The 17,596-nt window shown below is 40.0% G+C and overlaps 1 protein-coding gene across 3 annotated transcripts; it reads right to left on the bottom strand.

The window, feature by feature from the left end:
• Positions 1-403: 403 nt before the first annotated feature.
• Positions 404-16,075, bottom strand: LOC143513985 (acyl-coenzyme A thioesterase 1-like). 3 transcript variants are annotated; one of them, XM_077004674.1, is made up of 12 exons: positions 15,966-16,075; positions 15,651-15,853; positions 15,288-15,387; positions 14,856-15,046; positions 14,063-14,226; positions 13,344-13,463; positions 13,088-13,170; positions 7,975-8,065; positions 7,689-7,769; positions 5,539-5,680; positions 5,319-5,453; positions 404-2,756 (listed from the first exon to the last, which is right to left on the bottom strand). In XM_077004674.1, exons 1-11 carry the CDS (start codon positions 16,001-16,003, stop codon positions 5,332-5,334), a joined length of 1,335 nt encoding a protein of 444 aa, XP_076860789.1. In that variant the 5' UTR covers positions 16,004-16,075; the 3' UTR covers positions 404-2,756; positions 5,319-5,331. The 3 variants fall into 3 exon arrangements, with proteins under 3 accessions (XP_076860789.1, XP_076860788.1, XP_076860790.1); XM_077004673.1 differs by lacking the exon at positions 404-2,756 and having other exon boundaries at positions 5,238-5,453; XM_077004675.1 differs by lacking the exon at positions 404-2,756 and having other exon boundaries at positions 5,238-5,430.
• Between the last annotated feature and the right edge of the window lie 1,521 nt (positions 16,076-17,596).

The following is a 17,596-nucleotide window of genomic DNA, read 5'->3' as shown; positions in this document are numbered from 1 at the left end:
TCCATTAATTACAATGGAATATGACTTCCATACATCAGACTTTCCTGTAGTTGGCTTAATTGTGGTGTATTCGCCTGTTTTAATAGAATTTTCCACAGCTGAAACTGGTTGACTGTCTACAGCAGGGGTCTGCAACCTATGGCACGCGTGCCACCATTGGCACGCTGAGGCATAGTCACTGGCACGCGACACGCTGGACCAGCATCAGCAAAAATATATATAATTTAATAAATTATTATATTAATGGATTATACTTTCGCGAGTGACCGTAGCGTGCGACTCCGCACGCACATCTCGCGCGAACGGCGGAGGTGTTTATACTTGGCGATCAATCGCGATATAATACTTAATTTGTGTCCATTTACACACCCCCCCTCCCTCCTCTCCTCGGTCAACAATTTAAACTCGCCGCCATAGTGGCACACTCATTGACTGGACATGTTAAAGTTGGCACTCCATGTCTCAAAGGTTGCCGACCCCTGGTCTACAGTCTCTGCCATTTCTGTATTAAAATGACAAAATGACGCACACTTCATGTTCACGTGATCAGTTGCTTAGCCAATATTTTGAATTAGTTTATTGCTTATGTACTGAATGATTAGTTGTTTTTGTCCTGTTCCTTATGCATGGAAATCATTGCATTGTTATTATTATAATTTTCTAGACTATTAATTTGCGGGATTTTTCTACATGTATATGTGGTCCCGCTCCTGCATCGCCTGGACTAATTCAACTCCCGCTCCCGCCAATAACAATTAAATTCTGTCCCGCGCCGCAAGATATTCTGTCGGGACCCGCGGGATTACCGCGGGAGTGCAGACCACTACCGTATGAGAAAGTGATTTCACGTTGGGCTTAGAGGGCAAACGGTACGATTTTACTTGATGTGTATGTGACCTGGCTGGTGGGGCACGGGAGAAGAAGTCTATCTGTGACCGTGCGTGCTGTGCTGAAGACGCTTCCTTCCACTCGCTGAACTGAACTGCTGCTGCAGCGCATCTGGTGTGACAAAGGAGGAGAGAGCTCGGGTGTGTGTGAGATGGTGGCGCATTTTAGGGCATTGTTTTTAATCGCTCAGGTTTTCAAAAGATAATTTCAAACCGACCTCAGTAAAATGATAAAAAAAAAAACAAAAAAAAAAACCTTGAAAAAGTTTCAAAAGGGCACTTTCGTTCATTAAGGACAGAGTTGATGGTGCTTTAGCACCTGATGTCTATGTGTGCACGCCACAGGTTGGCACGGCATCTAGTATGCATGTGGAAGGTTTAGCAGATTCCACCAGTGAAATAAGCTCCTCACGACCAATTGGGGAGAAGGACTCTAACAGGGCATCAGAGCTGACCAGACTTGGATTCCCATGCTCTATACTAGCATTCACTGAAAGAAACTCCCCCATGACCCTCAAGGTGCCAAAAACTGTCCATGATCCCGCCCCCAAACCGCCAAAAATGCCCCTTGTCAAAACTCGCGCAAAAAAAGCCGAAGCAAATGTGTCGAGCGACAACGTCATAAAATCGAGAAGGGAAAAAAATACTGTGAAATGACGGTTTGAGTGCCCGCACTAACATAAACACACACTTTCACATTTATGCTCACGAGTTGAATATTTACACTCGCGAAATATTTAAACGTGCACAATTATGTTTTTTGCCCTGTGTTTTTACGCCCCCTAGTTTTGGCTCGGAAATGACACCATAGGCCAGGCCATATTAAGTTTTGGTGTTCCGTGTGCTTGTATTGTCATTTCAGTTGTCGTGTCTGTTCATCTGTAACTGCCCCATGTTATTGTTTGCACATTTAGTGCTACAGTGAAGAAATTGGTAAGGAAACTGTTTCAGGAAACGAATCGATTCCATCATAAATAAACATGATAAGTTTGCCATGTTTGAGCCCAGTTTTACACACTGCTGAAGAGTTTACGTTTTCTTCACATTAATGAATATTAATATTTGTAGATTATTTTAAAATGCAAATGCATGCACTCAAGTGATTTCCACTGCCATAATTTTGACAATGGTTGTGTGTGTAAAAATGCAGATGAACTACATTTTAAAATTTCAGGTGGGAGTGAGTGAGGCAGCTGTACTGAGCAGAGACATCCAGAGAGGGAGGAGTGATTGTGATTGAGGGTGAGAATCAAGCAGGTGACCAAGGCAGCAGATACAATTTTACTGAAACACTGATTCTAAGTCAATGGAAGGAACAAAATGTTTTACATTTTTATTTATTCTATCTCTTTTATCCAACTAATTCCCCAACTAACTAAACTATAAGTCCATGGTATGTTTATATAAAATACATTTCACACAACACAAATCCCCAACTAACTAAACTACAGCTCCATGGTGGTTTTTTTAATGAAACAATATTTGGCAACATTCAAATGCAAGATATCAGTAATGGATCTGTATCAGGAACAGTTATTGTGCCAGATCTATATTACCTTCTGGGTTTAAAAAATATGAAGTAAAGCTGGACACAATCATACAAGAACACCTGAGTCATGTCCAGTAGTGTCAAGAACAAATGCTTGCTTCTCTTGGCTTCAAAGGTACCTTTTGAGAACATGGTCTGATTTTCAGGCTAAACATGGCTGGATCGACAGTAGGCCACCACAATCTTATGCCTTTTGGGCCAATAATTGTGCCTCTATCTTCTCCTGTGTCTTATGGATTCCCATATGATCCCACCATAGATGTTTAATGGGACAGCCTTAAAACTTTAAATTGCTCCATCAACATAAGCTGCTGTAGACCCTGAAAAAAAAAAAAAATATATATATATATATATAATCACACGCATTAAAAGGCGGCCAATATATATCGACCAATATTTGCCATTTATAATGTAACTGCATCGGCTGATATCCGTGTTTAGTAGCGCCGATTAAAAGTCAGGCAAGTCTCTGGGTTGGAGTCTCTGGCACAGCCCTTTCATGGTTTCAGTCTTACTTAACAAATCGCTATCAGTTTGTGGAGCTCAATAATATTTCATCCAAACGTACAATGGTTAAATATGGGGTCCCGCAAGGCTCCATCTTAGGACCACTATTATTTACATTATATATGCTACCATTGGGCACAGTTATAAACAAACATGCTGTCAATTTTCACTGCTATGCGGATGACACTCAACTTTACATATCAGCCAAACCCGATGACAAACTCAGTTTAGGAAAAATTGAGGCCTGTGTAAGAGATATTAAATGCTGGATGTCTCTAAACTTCCTACAATTAAATGAAGACAAAACAGAAGTTCTCCTTGTGGGCCCTAAGGCCGCAAGACAGAAAATTCCAAATTTAATGCTTAATCTTGCAGACTATGCCATTACACCTGGCACAGTAGCCAAAAACCTAGGCGTCATACTGGACTCCGACCTATCATTTGATAAATATATAGATAATACTACTAGGATAGCTTTTCTACATCTCCGCAACATTGCCAAATTAAGAAATGCATTATCACAGGATGATGCAGAAAAATTGGTGCACGCCTTTGTTAGCTCTAGACTAGACTACTGCAATTCACTACTGTCAGGATGTTCAAATAGGAATCTAAATAAACTTCAAATAGTTCAAAATGCCGCAGCTAGAGTTCTGACCAGAACTAGAAAATTTCAGCATATTAGACCAGTCCTATCAACCCTGCATTGGCTCCCAGTTAAATTTCGTATTGATTTTAAAATTCTATTATTAGCATATAAAGCACTACACGGGCTTGCTCCTGAATACCTCCAGGAACTTATTTCCTACTATGAACCCCCACGTCAACTAAGATCACAGGGTGCTAGTCTGTTATTAGTTCCACAAATTAACAAGGTAACAGCAGGGGGAAGAGCCTTTTCTTATAAGGCCCCCCAGCTTTGGAATAATCTTCCTAAATGTGTCCGGGACTCTGACACAGTCACAATCTTTAAATCTAGGTTGAAAATCCACTTATTTAGTCTAGCATTTGATAATTAATATCCCCCTCAAATAAAGGTACAGATCCAGGGGTTCATAGACGAAGGGTTTTATGGTAGACTGGGGTGCTGGTGCTGTCATCCTGTCACTGCTCGTGGTCACTCAAGTTTGTTGACAGTGCAGTGGACGGATGCCATTGTCTCAGAATGCCCCCAAGCCTATGTTACCTTCTGGTTCTGCCTTTTTAAGCTAGGCTGTAATAATTTAACTTAGTGCCGGAGTTGCTGCCACACTCCAGAAATGTTTATAATTTTACCTGTCCTGTATATGTCCTCATACAGAGCTAATTTTCCCTGTTTCATTTCTCCACATGGCTGCCCGCCTGCTTGAGGAATAATGAGATGAGGAGAGACAAGCGATCCATCCTGGGCCGGCCACCTCCTGCCTAACCGGATGCCTACACCATGATGGACATTATTACATCTTTTATATTCTGTCTAAATGGACATTATTGCATCTTTTACATTCTGTCTACATTCTGTCTATATTGTTGTTGTTGTCATGGTGACCGGTGTCGGCCAGAGGAGGATGGGCTCCCCCCCTGAGTCTTGGTTCCTCTCAAGGTTTCTTCCTCATGCAAAAACTAGGGAGTTTTTCCTTGCCACTGTCGCCTTTGGCTTGCTCACTGGGGGCTAGGACTCGGCACTTGTAAAGCTGCTTTGTGACAACAACTGTTGTAAAAAGCGCTATATAAATAAAATTTGATTGATTGATTGAAGTCTGTGAGCAGCCCTGTGTTATTGGTGCAATGGAAGGTGGTGCTGGTGAAGGACCCCAAGCCAAAAGATATGGAAGAAGGCAACAACAATCTTGGTAGATAAAGTTAAGGCTTAAATTCTGATATTTCAAAGTCCTATAGCCATATATTTACAATATGTACTATGAAGTGTTGCTTCACTTAGTGCAAGAAAAAATTTATAGCATAGAACCATCAGGAACTGGCATAAAGCTACAGCTGGATGCTTCACTAACTTGTAGTTAACTTCAAGAACTGTAGTCGAAAACCATCAGCAGAATGTTTTCTTATCACATTAGCCACACATGACAGGATCGATGGTAGGCCATCACAACCTTATAACTTACTTGGTGAGAACCAAACAACACAACTTAATATGGCTTCTTACAATACAGACACCAAAACTGAGAATGCTGTGGGTATAGCCTACCAGCTCTCCTACAGGTAGCAGACTTGAATGATGATTACTCAGACACAGCTGCCTCAGACCCCCCATAAGGGGATCTCCTTTCTTCCAGAGTGGACAACCTCCCTTTAGGTCTCCTTCATCTCCCGTTGTTAATCATGCTTCTACTTATAAAATTATTTGAGGTTTTCTTTATTCAAATACTCCTCCTTACAAATGATACACCACTACAGTTTTGCTTGTGGGGTCGTGTGATAGAGATGTTGCTGTAGAAAGGCCAGAATTTTTTCCCACGAGTCCTCTTGGGCATCTGCATGTGGTTTGGTCTGTCCACCCCAGAGCAGGACCACTATAAATCACACACACACAAGATCTGGGCATATACACATCATAACAATATCAGGGTACAAGTGCAAGATCACATGTACACGTACCTTTTTCTTTGCTTTCTTGTACTATGAAGTTGGTGGCCCGGTGGTGTGGTGTGTATGGTGGCTCAATCAGGTGACCTGCCTCAGGGTAGATGAGGACTTGGAGCAGATGACGATTTCCTGCCTTTTCCATTATCTGTTGAATCTAAGGGAAGTGGACAATAGATGGTGCTAAACAAACAATGGGTTATAGCTCAACTCCAAACACCTGCTTAAAGTCTAAGGGAACACAAATCTCAAGACTATTCTCTGTCCTATTTCCAAGATGGTGGAACTATCTTCCACTAGCTGCTTGGACTGCAGAGTCTCTTGTCTTCAAACGTAGACTGAAGACTCATCTGTTTGTTGAGTACTTAAATGAGCACTAACTCAGCAGATAGCACTTGCTGTCCTTGTTCTTAAATTGTATGTTTCTGTCTATGGTTATTTGTGCTTCTTGGTACAGGTTTTAATTCCTGTGTTGGTAGTAGTAGTGATACAAGGTTTGAGTGTAAACATATCACTCTCAGACATGGCAAAACACTTGGACTACCAGTAAGCTGTCAATATACTACTGTTTATCTAGCATTCTTAGCAGTTGTGGAAGAAGGTGTAACAACAAAGGTTAGCCTAGTAGTTTTCCATGAAACTAAAAACATATAAGGACTGACTGAATAAAACAAAAGGAAAAACTTCAATTAAAATACATATGATGTAGTGCACATGAAACATAACTCCACATACTGGTTATTTTGAATTACATTGGTTACAGTCTGTACCAATGTAATTCAAGCAGGCTTTAGAACACTTTGTAGTGATTTTGCACATGAACAATGAAATGTCTAATCTGGGAAGAATTTGACCAATATATAAATACTGAACATTTAAATCTACAGCCCTCTTCACCACTTTATATGAACATTAACACAGATATACAGATTTGTCTTGTCATGGACAACTACCCTGTACGATATGCACATCCTGTCAGCCTCTTATAACAGTCGAAATTATTTGGGTGGTCCACCATTGAATTAAGAGTGGTTCACCATGGAAAAATACCTAGCCATCAGGGGTTCTGTGGTCAAAAACTGTGGCCAGAAAGGGCTAAAGCATGACACACATTCTGAATCACAGCAGAAGGAGTACAGACTTTAATTGTAGACTTACAAGAGTTTCTATATTGAGTGTTATAAAGTGGCTGTTGAGTGTTGAGAATTTATTTGTTAGGAAGATAATTTATTTAAATCACATGATTAAAAAATAATAGTTAAAAGCAACATTAATAAGTTAATTAATTCACAAGTTGGTGTTAAGATTAACAGTTCATGTGTCAGATATGTTAATAGATTAAAAGTAGACTGTAATTCAGTTTATTCGGGAATACATAGGAAATGGACTTAAAATGGACTTCATTACCCATGGGACATTGCACGTGTTACAATATACATGCAGGGATTCTTGGGGTCTGGTGGCCTAATTTTTTTGTTGTGAAGGATGCAGACAATTCAAGTCAACCACCCACTGTAAATGTGCTAAGTTTTCTTTTCATTACACAGTTGAATGGAATGACATCTCACTTCATTATTCTAGTCGCCAACACGATTACTTAGAACATCGAGTATTCACCAAGCAGCTGGTTGACTACCAGACTGCCAACTGACCTATGCACCCACTGACATAAGGACTGATTCCCATTGTTGTACTGTACCTGCAAGAGGGCTCTCTGTGTGGTAGCTAGCTGGGTAAGTTAACAAAAGACACAAAGTGCCCTCAAACCTACTTTGCATGACATTGAGAAAATCCCAGATAATCACTTTGTCGATTCTTAATGTGAATGTATTTATAAACCAGCTAACACACAAGCTATCATAACTCATTATATTTTTTGCCAGTAGGCTACTCTGATGTGAAAATCAACCTAGATCACATTTTTAGAACATAAAATCGTTTTATCTTGTTATAGTCCTGTTTGGAAATGGAAGGTTAATGACATTCATTATTTATTTAATAGGGGACCCAAATTTCTTTTTGTTGGCCTGATGTGTACTAACAGTGACATGAGTCAGTGGTCACTATGCAACATAAAATACATCAGTATTACTAGAACAAATAAAACATTATACTGTGTACTATAGGTTATGTATGTATATTATGGCACACGGGTATCATCTTACATCTTCAGCAGATTCCAGAGTGGGCCAGTTCTGATCATCACCACCAACCACCAACAGCACTGGACAAGTTATCTGGCCAACCTGTGTGTTATACTGTACTTCATTATGGGCAAAAGATACAAACACATTCAACCTGTACACATTCAGATACACACAAAATATCATACACACCCATTCGTCATTAACAATATTCTGCAGTAAAACAAACTACACTAAAGCACAATATAGTAAAAAAATACATTTTACATTATTATAGGACCTTTTTAATTATCATCATGTAACTTACATCCACTTTCAAACTGGGATCTGTTGGGATTGGCAGGATAATGTCTCTCCAGATGATCTGATTATTCTCTACCCGAATTTTATTTACATATCTAAAAGTCAGGAAAAATGTCAGAATTTCTTAAAAAAGAAGCAAAGCAAAAAACCATACAACTACAAAACATAATACAAATCGATGCATAAATCACGTCTTGCAACTGCAAAGTGATCTGACATGTACAGATGAATGTGTACAGATAATGAAAAAAACCCTAGCTAAATTGTTTTCATTCTTAAATGTAACTTTCAGTTTTTCTCTTTCACTTATTTTTGCTTCCCTCTTTTTTTTTTATTGTAAGATTAATGTTACTTGTAGTGGTGTGAATGTTACTTGTAGTGTTGTAATGTTACTTGCTATATATAATCTGTCCACCATTTATACCTTGCTCAGAACATGGTATGAATTGACAACAAGAGTAATATTATGTATTTTAAGTAGGCCTGTCGCGATAATTACATTATCGACTTATCGTACGATAATTTTTTTTACCGCGATCATTTTTGCTGATGTCGATATTTGGCCATTGGGGATCCGCGCACATTTGTTTACACGAGAGTAAACCGCAACTACGCTAGATTTCAGAAAGGCACGTAGTGCTGCTCTCTCGCACCCTCCCCCCTTAAGGGAAGACGAATCTGTGATCAGAGAGCGACATCTAGAGGTTAGGAAATGAGTGCAGTACACGGAGAGCGCATGCGTCAATAACAGTGCCTCCACACACACACACACACACACACACACACACACACACACGGAGACGTGTTGGCGAACGTATTCGAGGCTAATAGGACTCGAAATGATTCGAAACAATTTGCTTATTATCACATTATTTAGTGGTTGTTTATTATAGTGACCGTCGCCTACCTCCGCGAACGGTGGAAGCGTTTATACTTGCTTTTCTTTGCAGTGTTGTTCGAAACAATATGTGGTAGTATAAGAAACACCCCTCAAAAACAGGGGAATTAACATTTACCTGACAAACTTTAATGTTGCTTTTGTGTTTCAGGTTTGAAAAGTGCTGGAATTTGTTCGTTTCACAACAAATATCTGTCTGACTGAACAGTTTTCTCGTATTACGTTAACAAATACGAGCCTCTTGTAATTCGAGGACAAAACATGAGAGAACGTGAAGACGTTAAGATTGGGCGTTTTGAAAATAAACATCCATTAAATAATGTGATAAAAAGCAAATTATTTCGAGTATATATATATATATATATATATATATATATATATATATATATATATATATATAAAGATTTAACTTAAGTTTAACGTGCTGGGTATTATTGAAATGGACCTTTAAAGTGACGTACAAGTGCTTGAATTCCACCTTTTAAACGTGTATGAATCCTGCAAACATGACTTTGTTCATTGCGCTGAGGCGTGGCGCGTGCGAAGTAACAAAATTTGAGAGGTGCACAGGGTTGCCAGGTCCTACAAAAATTTCCCTCACAAAGTCAGTGTAAAACCTGCCCCTCAGAAGCCTAAACTAGCCCAAAGCCCAAAGTTGTTGACGGGTGGGGGGGGGGGGGGGATTGCAACTCTGGCAACTCTGGAGATGCACGACCTCGCGAATCGACAGCATGTGACGCCCTCGTGCACGGGCGGAGCCACTGCGATATTATCGTTTATCGCGATAATTTCTGGGACAATATATCGTTATGAAAATTTTGTTATCGTGACAGGCCTAATTTTAACGTAGTGGTGGGCCGTTAACGGCGTTCGATAATGTGATACTCTTATCGGGCGATATAAAAAATATCGCCATTAATCTATTCTTAAAGTTGGGTTGGGAACTGGGTCAAAATAGGTAAAGCCCCCCGCACACAGCGAGCAACTAGCTGAGCAAACGGGCATGCACTCGCTGTGTGCGGGGGGCTTAAGCAAACTATGATGACTTTCACCTTGATAGTTTAGCTCAGGTGTATCCCTAACCTAATTGCGCAGTAGGGGGCGAGAACGAGTTTTCAAACCTGTGAATTACCAAGACCACAATAAATCACACGTGTGCTTACATGGATACAGCCACGAAGCCGCCAGGTTTGCTTCATGAAAAATTCATTTTTAGGAAGCTTCCTAATGGAGACATTGACAAGACTAAAGTTGTTTGCACCTTATGCAACGTGGAATTAGTTTATTGTAGGAGTTCTACCAGTCTGAAGTATCATTTAAACGTGAAGCATCCGTTTGCTAATGCTGCTGACACTGGGTCAAACACTGATGCAGCCCAGGGGAAGAGTCACCACCGCCGAAAACAGGTTAAATGTACTAAATGTTGGCTTACATTTCAAATCTCCTGTTAAACTGAATAAACATGTTATCAACCCCTTTTAATGTACAGTATGTAGGCTTACAAATTCATGTTTGACTGAATATGCCCTCTTATGTAGACTTACAGTACTATTTTCATGTTTAACTGAATAAACCGTTGAACACAAGTAGCCTACATTTTACTGAGCATGTTTTTTTTTTTCTTCAAGTATCAAAGTAGAACCGCTTTCTCAAGCAGTGATCAATGCATTTTGGAAACAGGAGATGAGACCCTGATCTAATGCACCCTCTGTATTAAGAAACCCTATCTCAAAGACTGACTTTTAATCATTACTTGGGTAGCACGCATATTCTGAATGAGCCATTTTAATCTAGATTAATTTCAAGATTTCAGTGAGATTAATCTAGATTTAAAAAATGTATCTATGCCCACCCCTAATTTTAAGATAAGTTTCACATCATTGTAGTATGTCATTTTATTTGATTGCTTTCTTGGAGACAGTAATAAACATTAAAGAAGGCACTGGAAAGATGTTGCACCTTTTAATAAATTTGGGATGTTTTTCGGATTGCTAGTGACTCTGAAGGTGGAGATCTAGGCTCAGACCCTCTCCTATTTGTGGGATTAAATCCCCATGTGGGTAGAGTGGGTGGGTGGCTGAAGATCTCCTCATATCTGCATGGGCTTCCTCTGAAGTCTCTGGTTTCATCCAAAAACATGGAGCTTAGGTAAACCAGCTACCCCAAATTGTCCTGGTCTGAATGTGTTTGAATGATTGTTTCTGCATGTCTAATTAAAAGTTGTATGTGTGTGTGTGTGTGTGTGTGTGTGACTGTGTCTGCATGCCCAGTGGTGGATGGTGCTCTGGGTGTTGCCCTCTCTCCCCTCCCTTCACCTTATTCAGTCCCCCAGGGTGCTGTGGCATTTGGTTGAGAGCATGCTGTGTAAAGTTGTCTTCTGCTTCTCACCAGCTTTTGACTGGATATAAAAGATGTGTTTGTGTTAATTGTAAAGTGACTTTGGGTATCTCAAAAGGTTCAATATAAATTAGGGGTGGGCATAGATTAATTTTTTAAATCTAGATTAATCTCACTGAAATCTTGAAATTAATCTAGATTAATCTATATTAAAATGGCTCATATGCGTGCTACCCAAGTAATGACTAAAAGTCAGTTTTTGAGATAGGGTTTCTTAATACAGAGGGTGCATTAGACCAGGGGCTCATCTCCTGTTTCCAAAATGCATCAATGACTGCTTGAGGAAGCTGTTCTACTTTGATACTTGAAGAAAAAAAAAACATGCTCAATAAAATGTAGGCTACTCGTGTTCAACGGTTTATTCAGTTAAACATGAATTTGTAAGCCTTCATACTGTACATTAAATAACATGTTTATTCAGCTAAACATGATATTTGAAATGTAAGCCAACATTTAGTACATTTAACCTCACGGACGAATCTAGCGCTGGGACCATGCAGAAAACGACCGCTCCGAGCTCCACTCCGGTAACACTTTACGTTCCTAAAAATGAATTTTCCATGAAGCAAACCTGGCGACTTCGTGGCTGCATTCATGTAAAAACACGTACGATTTGTAATTCACAGGTTTAAAAACTCGTTCTCGCCCATACTGTGCAATTTGGTTAGGAATACAGCCGAGCTAAACTATCAAGTTGAAAGTCATCCTAGTTTGTTTACCCATTTTGACCCAGTTCCCAACCCAAATTTAAGAATAGATTAACGGTGATAATTTTTATATCGCCCAATAAGAGTATCAAATTAACGACCGCCGTTAACGGCCCACCACTAATATAAATATAACAATTTATTCATTGTGGAAGTACATTTTGTAGGACAGAAATGACAATATTAAAAACATACTAAAAATGTTTGTGTTTATGTGCAAAATCACTACAAAGTGTTCTAAAGCCTGCTTGAATTACATTGGTACAGACTGTAACCAATGTAATTCAAAATAACCAGTATGTGGAGTTATGTTTCATGTGCACTACATCATATGTATTTTAATTGCAGTTTTGCCTTTTGTTTTATTCAGTCCTTATATGTTTTTAGTTTCATGGAAACATTTAGGCTCAGACCCAGACTATGATAAAAGGGTGGAGGGGCATTTCATTTCCCTCTCCTATTTGTGGGATTAAATCCCCATGTGGGTGGAGTGGGTGGGTGGAGATCTCCTCATATCTGCATGGGCTTCCTCTGAGACAAAACTAGAGTGCTCAATGAACAAAGTTATAGTCACTGTAACTGCCTAATATCATCTGTAGCGTCTTTATGTGTGTGCAAACGAGGGGACTCGGAATTTGGCACAACACTTTGGTTTGAAAAAATTTCTCCGTCGTGCCTGCTGTTTGCATATGCTAAATGAAATTGAGCACTTTCTTCTTTGATTTACAACTTTGACCTACCACCTTTGACCTACCACCTGATTCACTTTCTGCTCCGCCCCCTGACAGGTGAAGAAACATCTACAGAAAAGCTGCTCCTCATTATAAGCTGCATGATTCAAATCATGGGGGAAAAAGTAGCGGCTTATAGTCCGGAAAGTACGGTAACTTAATTTATTCATTGTAGAAGTACATTTTGTAGGACAGAAATTACAATATTAAAACATACTAAAAATCTCTTTTGAGCTTTATTTTTTATTTTGTAGAACTGTTGTGTAAAAGCAACAGTACACATGTGGTCATGTGTCATGAATTACATCATAGCTGTGATTTAGCCCTCCCTCACATTCTAATATATAAATCTATTCCATAATAAGAAATAATCTGAGTGCTTACTTGGTTACGTCGTCAAAGGTTTCATCCAATGACTTTGTGACTACTGGAATATGACTGCCATTGATGCACACACAACACTGGGGCTACACACAAACACAAATGCACAAACACCCATGTACATGCACACACACACACACACATATTACAATTACAATTTTTAGTATTACAATTTGTGCATCTGTGGTTGTATTATTTATGCTTATTTGGTGGTAGTACATGAAACAAAAGATAAAGCGTGTGTTTAAGGGAAACTCACTTTGATGACTTTGGAGTTGGCGGCCATGGTGAAGGTGACAGACGCACCAAACGAGAGACCAAACAGAGCCAATCTGTCTCTCCGCACCATGGCATGATTCTGCAGGATCTGATATGCCATCTACACACACACACAACCAAACTTTATTCGAAATGACAAATACTGAGTTAACAGTATCAGCCTATTCATCTGTAAAGATGACTGCATTTAAATGTACATTATCCAGAAACACTTTGTCCATGTGCTACTCTTAGGGGGCAAATGTCTGTTTGTGCTCACAGGCAGACACACGTGCATGCATACCACACTTTACACTGAGGTGAAGGGTTAGTGGGTGAACTCTGCCTGCTAGTGGTTTACTACAGTCCTTTTACAACTCATTCATATGGAAGCCACTATGCTGATCACGTAACACATGTGTACAAATCTCTACAGAGACTACCACAGTGCACTTCAGCACGCAGAAGAAACAATGACAACACAAATTGATTTTGTTGTTAGCTCTATGTTCCTAACACATGTTCCTAACTATGTTCCTATTTGTTTTCAGAACTGCAGTACTCTCCTATATGAATAGTTATGGCAATATTTTTAAAGTGTGTGAAATTAGGACCAATTCTGTTCAGTCCAGAGCAACAGCTTGCTTCCATACTTATAGGCCTGTAGCACAGGCATAAAGGTGTGTGAATGTGTCATGGAAAAAGAACAAAATGATTTACCTCAAAGTAATTCATGTCAGCCTTTATTTTCCTTAATTCCCCTGGAAACAGATACTCCAGTGCCATAGAAGTGAAGCCGTGTGATGCCAGGAGGGCAGATCGATACTCCACCAACCCTCCCCCCCCTCCCCACATATCCAGCACTCCAGGGAATGGGCCAGGGCCTAGACACACACACACACACACACACACACACACACACACACACAATCATCATTTTGATTCTCCCTTGAGGCAATACGCAACATTCTGCTTCAGTGATAGAGTAGGCTGGGTTTATTGGACAGACAGACGTCAACCATGTCCATGTGCATTAGATCATTAGGACCCCTTATTAGGGTTCACACACATAGTGTGGGAACCCTATTGTAATTGCTGGGATTTTTCTTTTTCTTCTTCTTCTTATTATTTTTCTCCGGATAAAACGCATACTGCAGTCTAGACCGTAAGGCCCAGGGAGACCAAACTTGGCAGAATGGTGTAGTCTGTTTGCAGGACCGTGCTAAAGTACAGACACCCACATGGGCCTGATGGTGGCGCTATAGCGCAGCATTTTGCGTTTTGGTCCATATCTCCCGCCCCGTAGGTCCTAGTTTTGATTTATTACTGTGCAAACATTCCCAAACGAAGAGGAACAAGCAGTATACTCTTTAAGCAGTATGACGCTACCACTCAGTCTTTTCATCTATCAGCACTTCAAGGTTGGCTGTTCTCCCCTTTAAGTGCCCATTGATGTCTATAAGGTGGAGACGTCAGGTTATCACAGAGTGTGTTTGTAGGTTTGGGTTTGTACCTGGAGGGATGAACAAAGTTCCTCTAACACCTTTCTCCCGGATATCCACTCTTCGTACACCTGGAGCCATGTACCATCGCTCTATGACCAGGCTCACTAATGCTGTGAGCTGGGCAAAACCCTGAGAAACATGTCCGTCATACACAGAAATGTGGAATACCCGTGGTGAGAGGACATCTTTCTTTCGTAACCTAAATTATATTGAGTGTAAATACATGAATGAATAGACAAAGGGGAGAAAAGAGAGAAAGAAAGCAGGTAACAAAAAGACTATTCATAGTTTCAAAACACTTATGATTAATCATATAAATACAAGTGTCAAGCTTTCAACCTGTTGCTTTATGAGTAGACTACATTATAAATAACGACCCTGTTTATTAAAGGCTAATGAAACACCTGTCTAATACGTAGGTGTAGTCCAGTAGGTATTACCTTAGTCCTGTTCGGCTCCCTGGCACTGGCCGAAGACTCCACATCAGTCCCATGGACTCCACACCTACATAGGTGCCGCTCACACTAGCGTCCTTTACCACTGCGTGCACACATGCACCAATTCATAAATGTGCTCAACCCTGTTCATGAACCTAATTAAGAAGTAGCAGTCATCCGTAGTCATTTCTGACCCCCGCTATATGACAATGCCCCAAATCAACATGTTTCGCGGGGAATGGAATATCTATTCCCTTTTTTAAAGCATTCACTTTAAACGCTTTTTTAAATAACCTCAAATGTTTATGTAGATATGTAACCTTGTCTGAATCAAGCAAAAATGTTTACTATTAAAAATGTATTCACCGGATACTGTTCCGTTTGCGTCGCTGACATAATGTCCGAAAGCTTCCCAAAAATCCTTGTCTTCTGACTGATGCCGTGAGTGAAGTGTCACCTCTTGTTTTGGTCTTAAATTCTTCACCACGATTTGAAGTTTCTCATCCACAAGCCCCCTCGTCGGCTTAATCGAAAGTAAGGGGAATTGTTTGATCGCGGTGCTCATCGACCTGCAAACAGAAACGCGAGATGGTTCATGCCATGTCGTTGTAAAGCCAGTTTCTTCCAGAAACAATTCGTCATTCTACCAGAACCGTTAAGGATCTAGCTAGCTACACGCACTGTGTACATGAAGCGAGCTCAGCCAAATTCAGGAACATTAATTTCTACCGTTTTATAGCCAACATTTTCACATGTGGTCTTAATGTCCCCCGTGTCTCCTGACTTGCCTGAATGTTTAACTGGTTTATACTGCTTTGGGAATGACGGTAGCTACAATGTCCGTGAATGGTAACCTCCGGGTTGCCAGATTACTGCAGAGCTTTCCAGCCAAAACGTGTTTCAAAATGCACAAAAATCTATACACATTAAAATCTCCCAAACATATATATTTGCATGTTTTCAGAGTATGAAATTATTAATGCGTTTTTTGTTGCGACACACGACCCTATCTTGTAGTGTGCCTTAGTTTCCTTAGGTCAGAGTAGAGGCCATATCGAAAGGACAGTGTGTGTGTTAAAACTTGGGCGTTTTGATAGTATCTCGACAGCTATTTAACGCTAGCTCTTACAAGATACTGCAATAATACTGCAAATCACAATTCCTTCTTTTTACACCAGACCCCTTTTTGTCTCCCTGTGTGATTGACAGCATTGTCAACCTATACGAGTAACATTTAACAACTTTTCGACCAATAGGAGTAACCTTTTGCAACGCCCACACCTCTGGTTTGCAGTGTGGGGTAGTATCTTTAGTGGGCCAAACTTCCACTCTTTATGGTAACCTTGTTTTTAGTTGTCCACTTTGTGAGAGCATAACGTGAACAGAAACCGTTTGTAAGTGTATTTTAAACTGCAATTACAAATCAAACCAAGTTTTGTTCACCCGCCAAAGCATAGTTTCCCTACCAACTTGAAACAAAATCCGTCCAATTTGGCGGGTAACCGCACAATCTGGCAACACTGGCTAGACTTTCATTTAGTGGCCAAAACTTCCTATTGGTTTGGTGTGAGTGATTTCCACGTTCGTGAGACCCAGATGAGGTGTGAACAACAACATTTATTATATAACCTCAAAGTAAGAGAGAGCAGGTTGCTTGTTTTTTGGATTTTAAGATGGCCCATCTTGACATAGCTGGTTGACCAGCTGGGAAGGACTAAGGGACCAGCCTGAATCAGCTCATACGAGCTGGATGACGAGGCGTCATAAAGGGAGAAGCAGTGGGCCAGGAGGGGTGGCCGAGGAACATTCTCTATGGGTCTGTCTCAAAACCTAGTGAGCTCTCTACATAGACAGCATCTTACGTCATGGAATGCGCTGATGCTAACAGCTGATGCTAACAGCCCATCTAAAAGCGTTTTTTATCAGTCACTGTAATATTTTATTAGTTATCTTAGTTATTCCTTTCTTGTATAGTTTGTTAGCCCTGCTGGGTTAATAGGACATGTATGTGGGCTTTTTAAAGTGATAGCCAGTGTTCAGATATACAAATGATTTCCACTCTTAGGGACCAGATCAGCAATCGAAGCCTTTATAAAGGCTCGAATAAAATGATAGGTTTGTGGCAAATAAGTTGATAGAAAACCTGCTTTAGAAAACTAAATAGTTAATACGTAACTAATGCATTGTCAGTTACAGTATAAGCTAACATTAAGCTAATAATTGCTTAATATTCATGCATTTAGGCATCTTTCTAAACTATTTAAAATTAGGTAGATATTGCAAAATGTTTGATTACACTCGAGGCGTTTGTG

This window comes from Brachyhypopomus gauderio, chromosome 5, assembly GCF_052324685.1.
Source record: "Brachyhypopomus gauderio isolate BG-103 chromosome 5, BGAUD_0.2, whole genome shotgun sequence".
Taxonomy (NCBI): Eukaryota; Metazoa; Chordata; class Actinopteri; order Gymnotiformes; family Hypopomidae; genus Brachyhypopomus; species Brachyhypopomus gauderio.
Note: the sequence above shows the minus strand (reverse complement) of the source record. Positions and strands in the feature narration are given on the sequence as shown.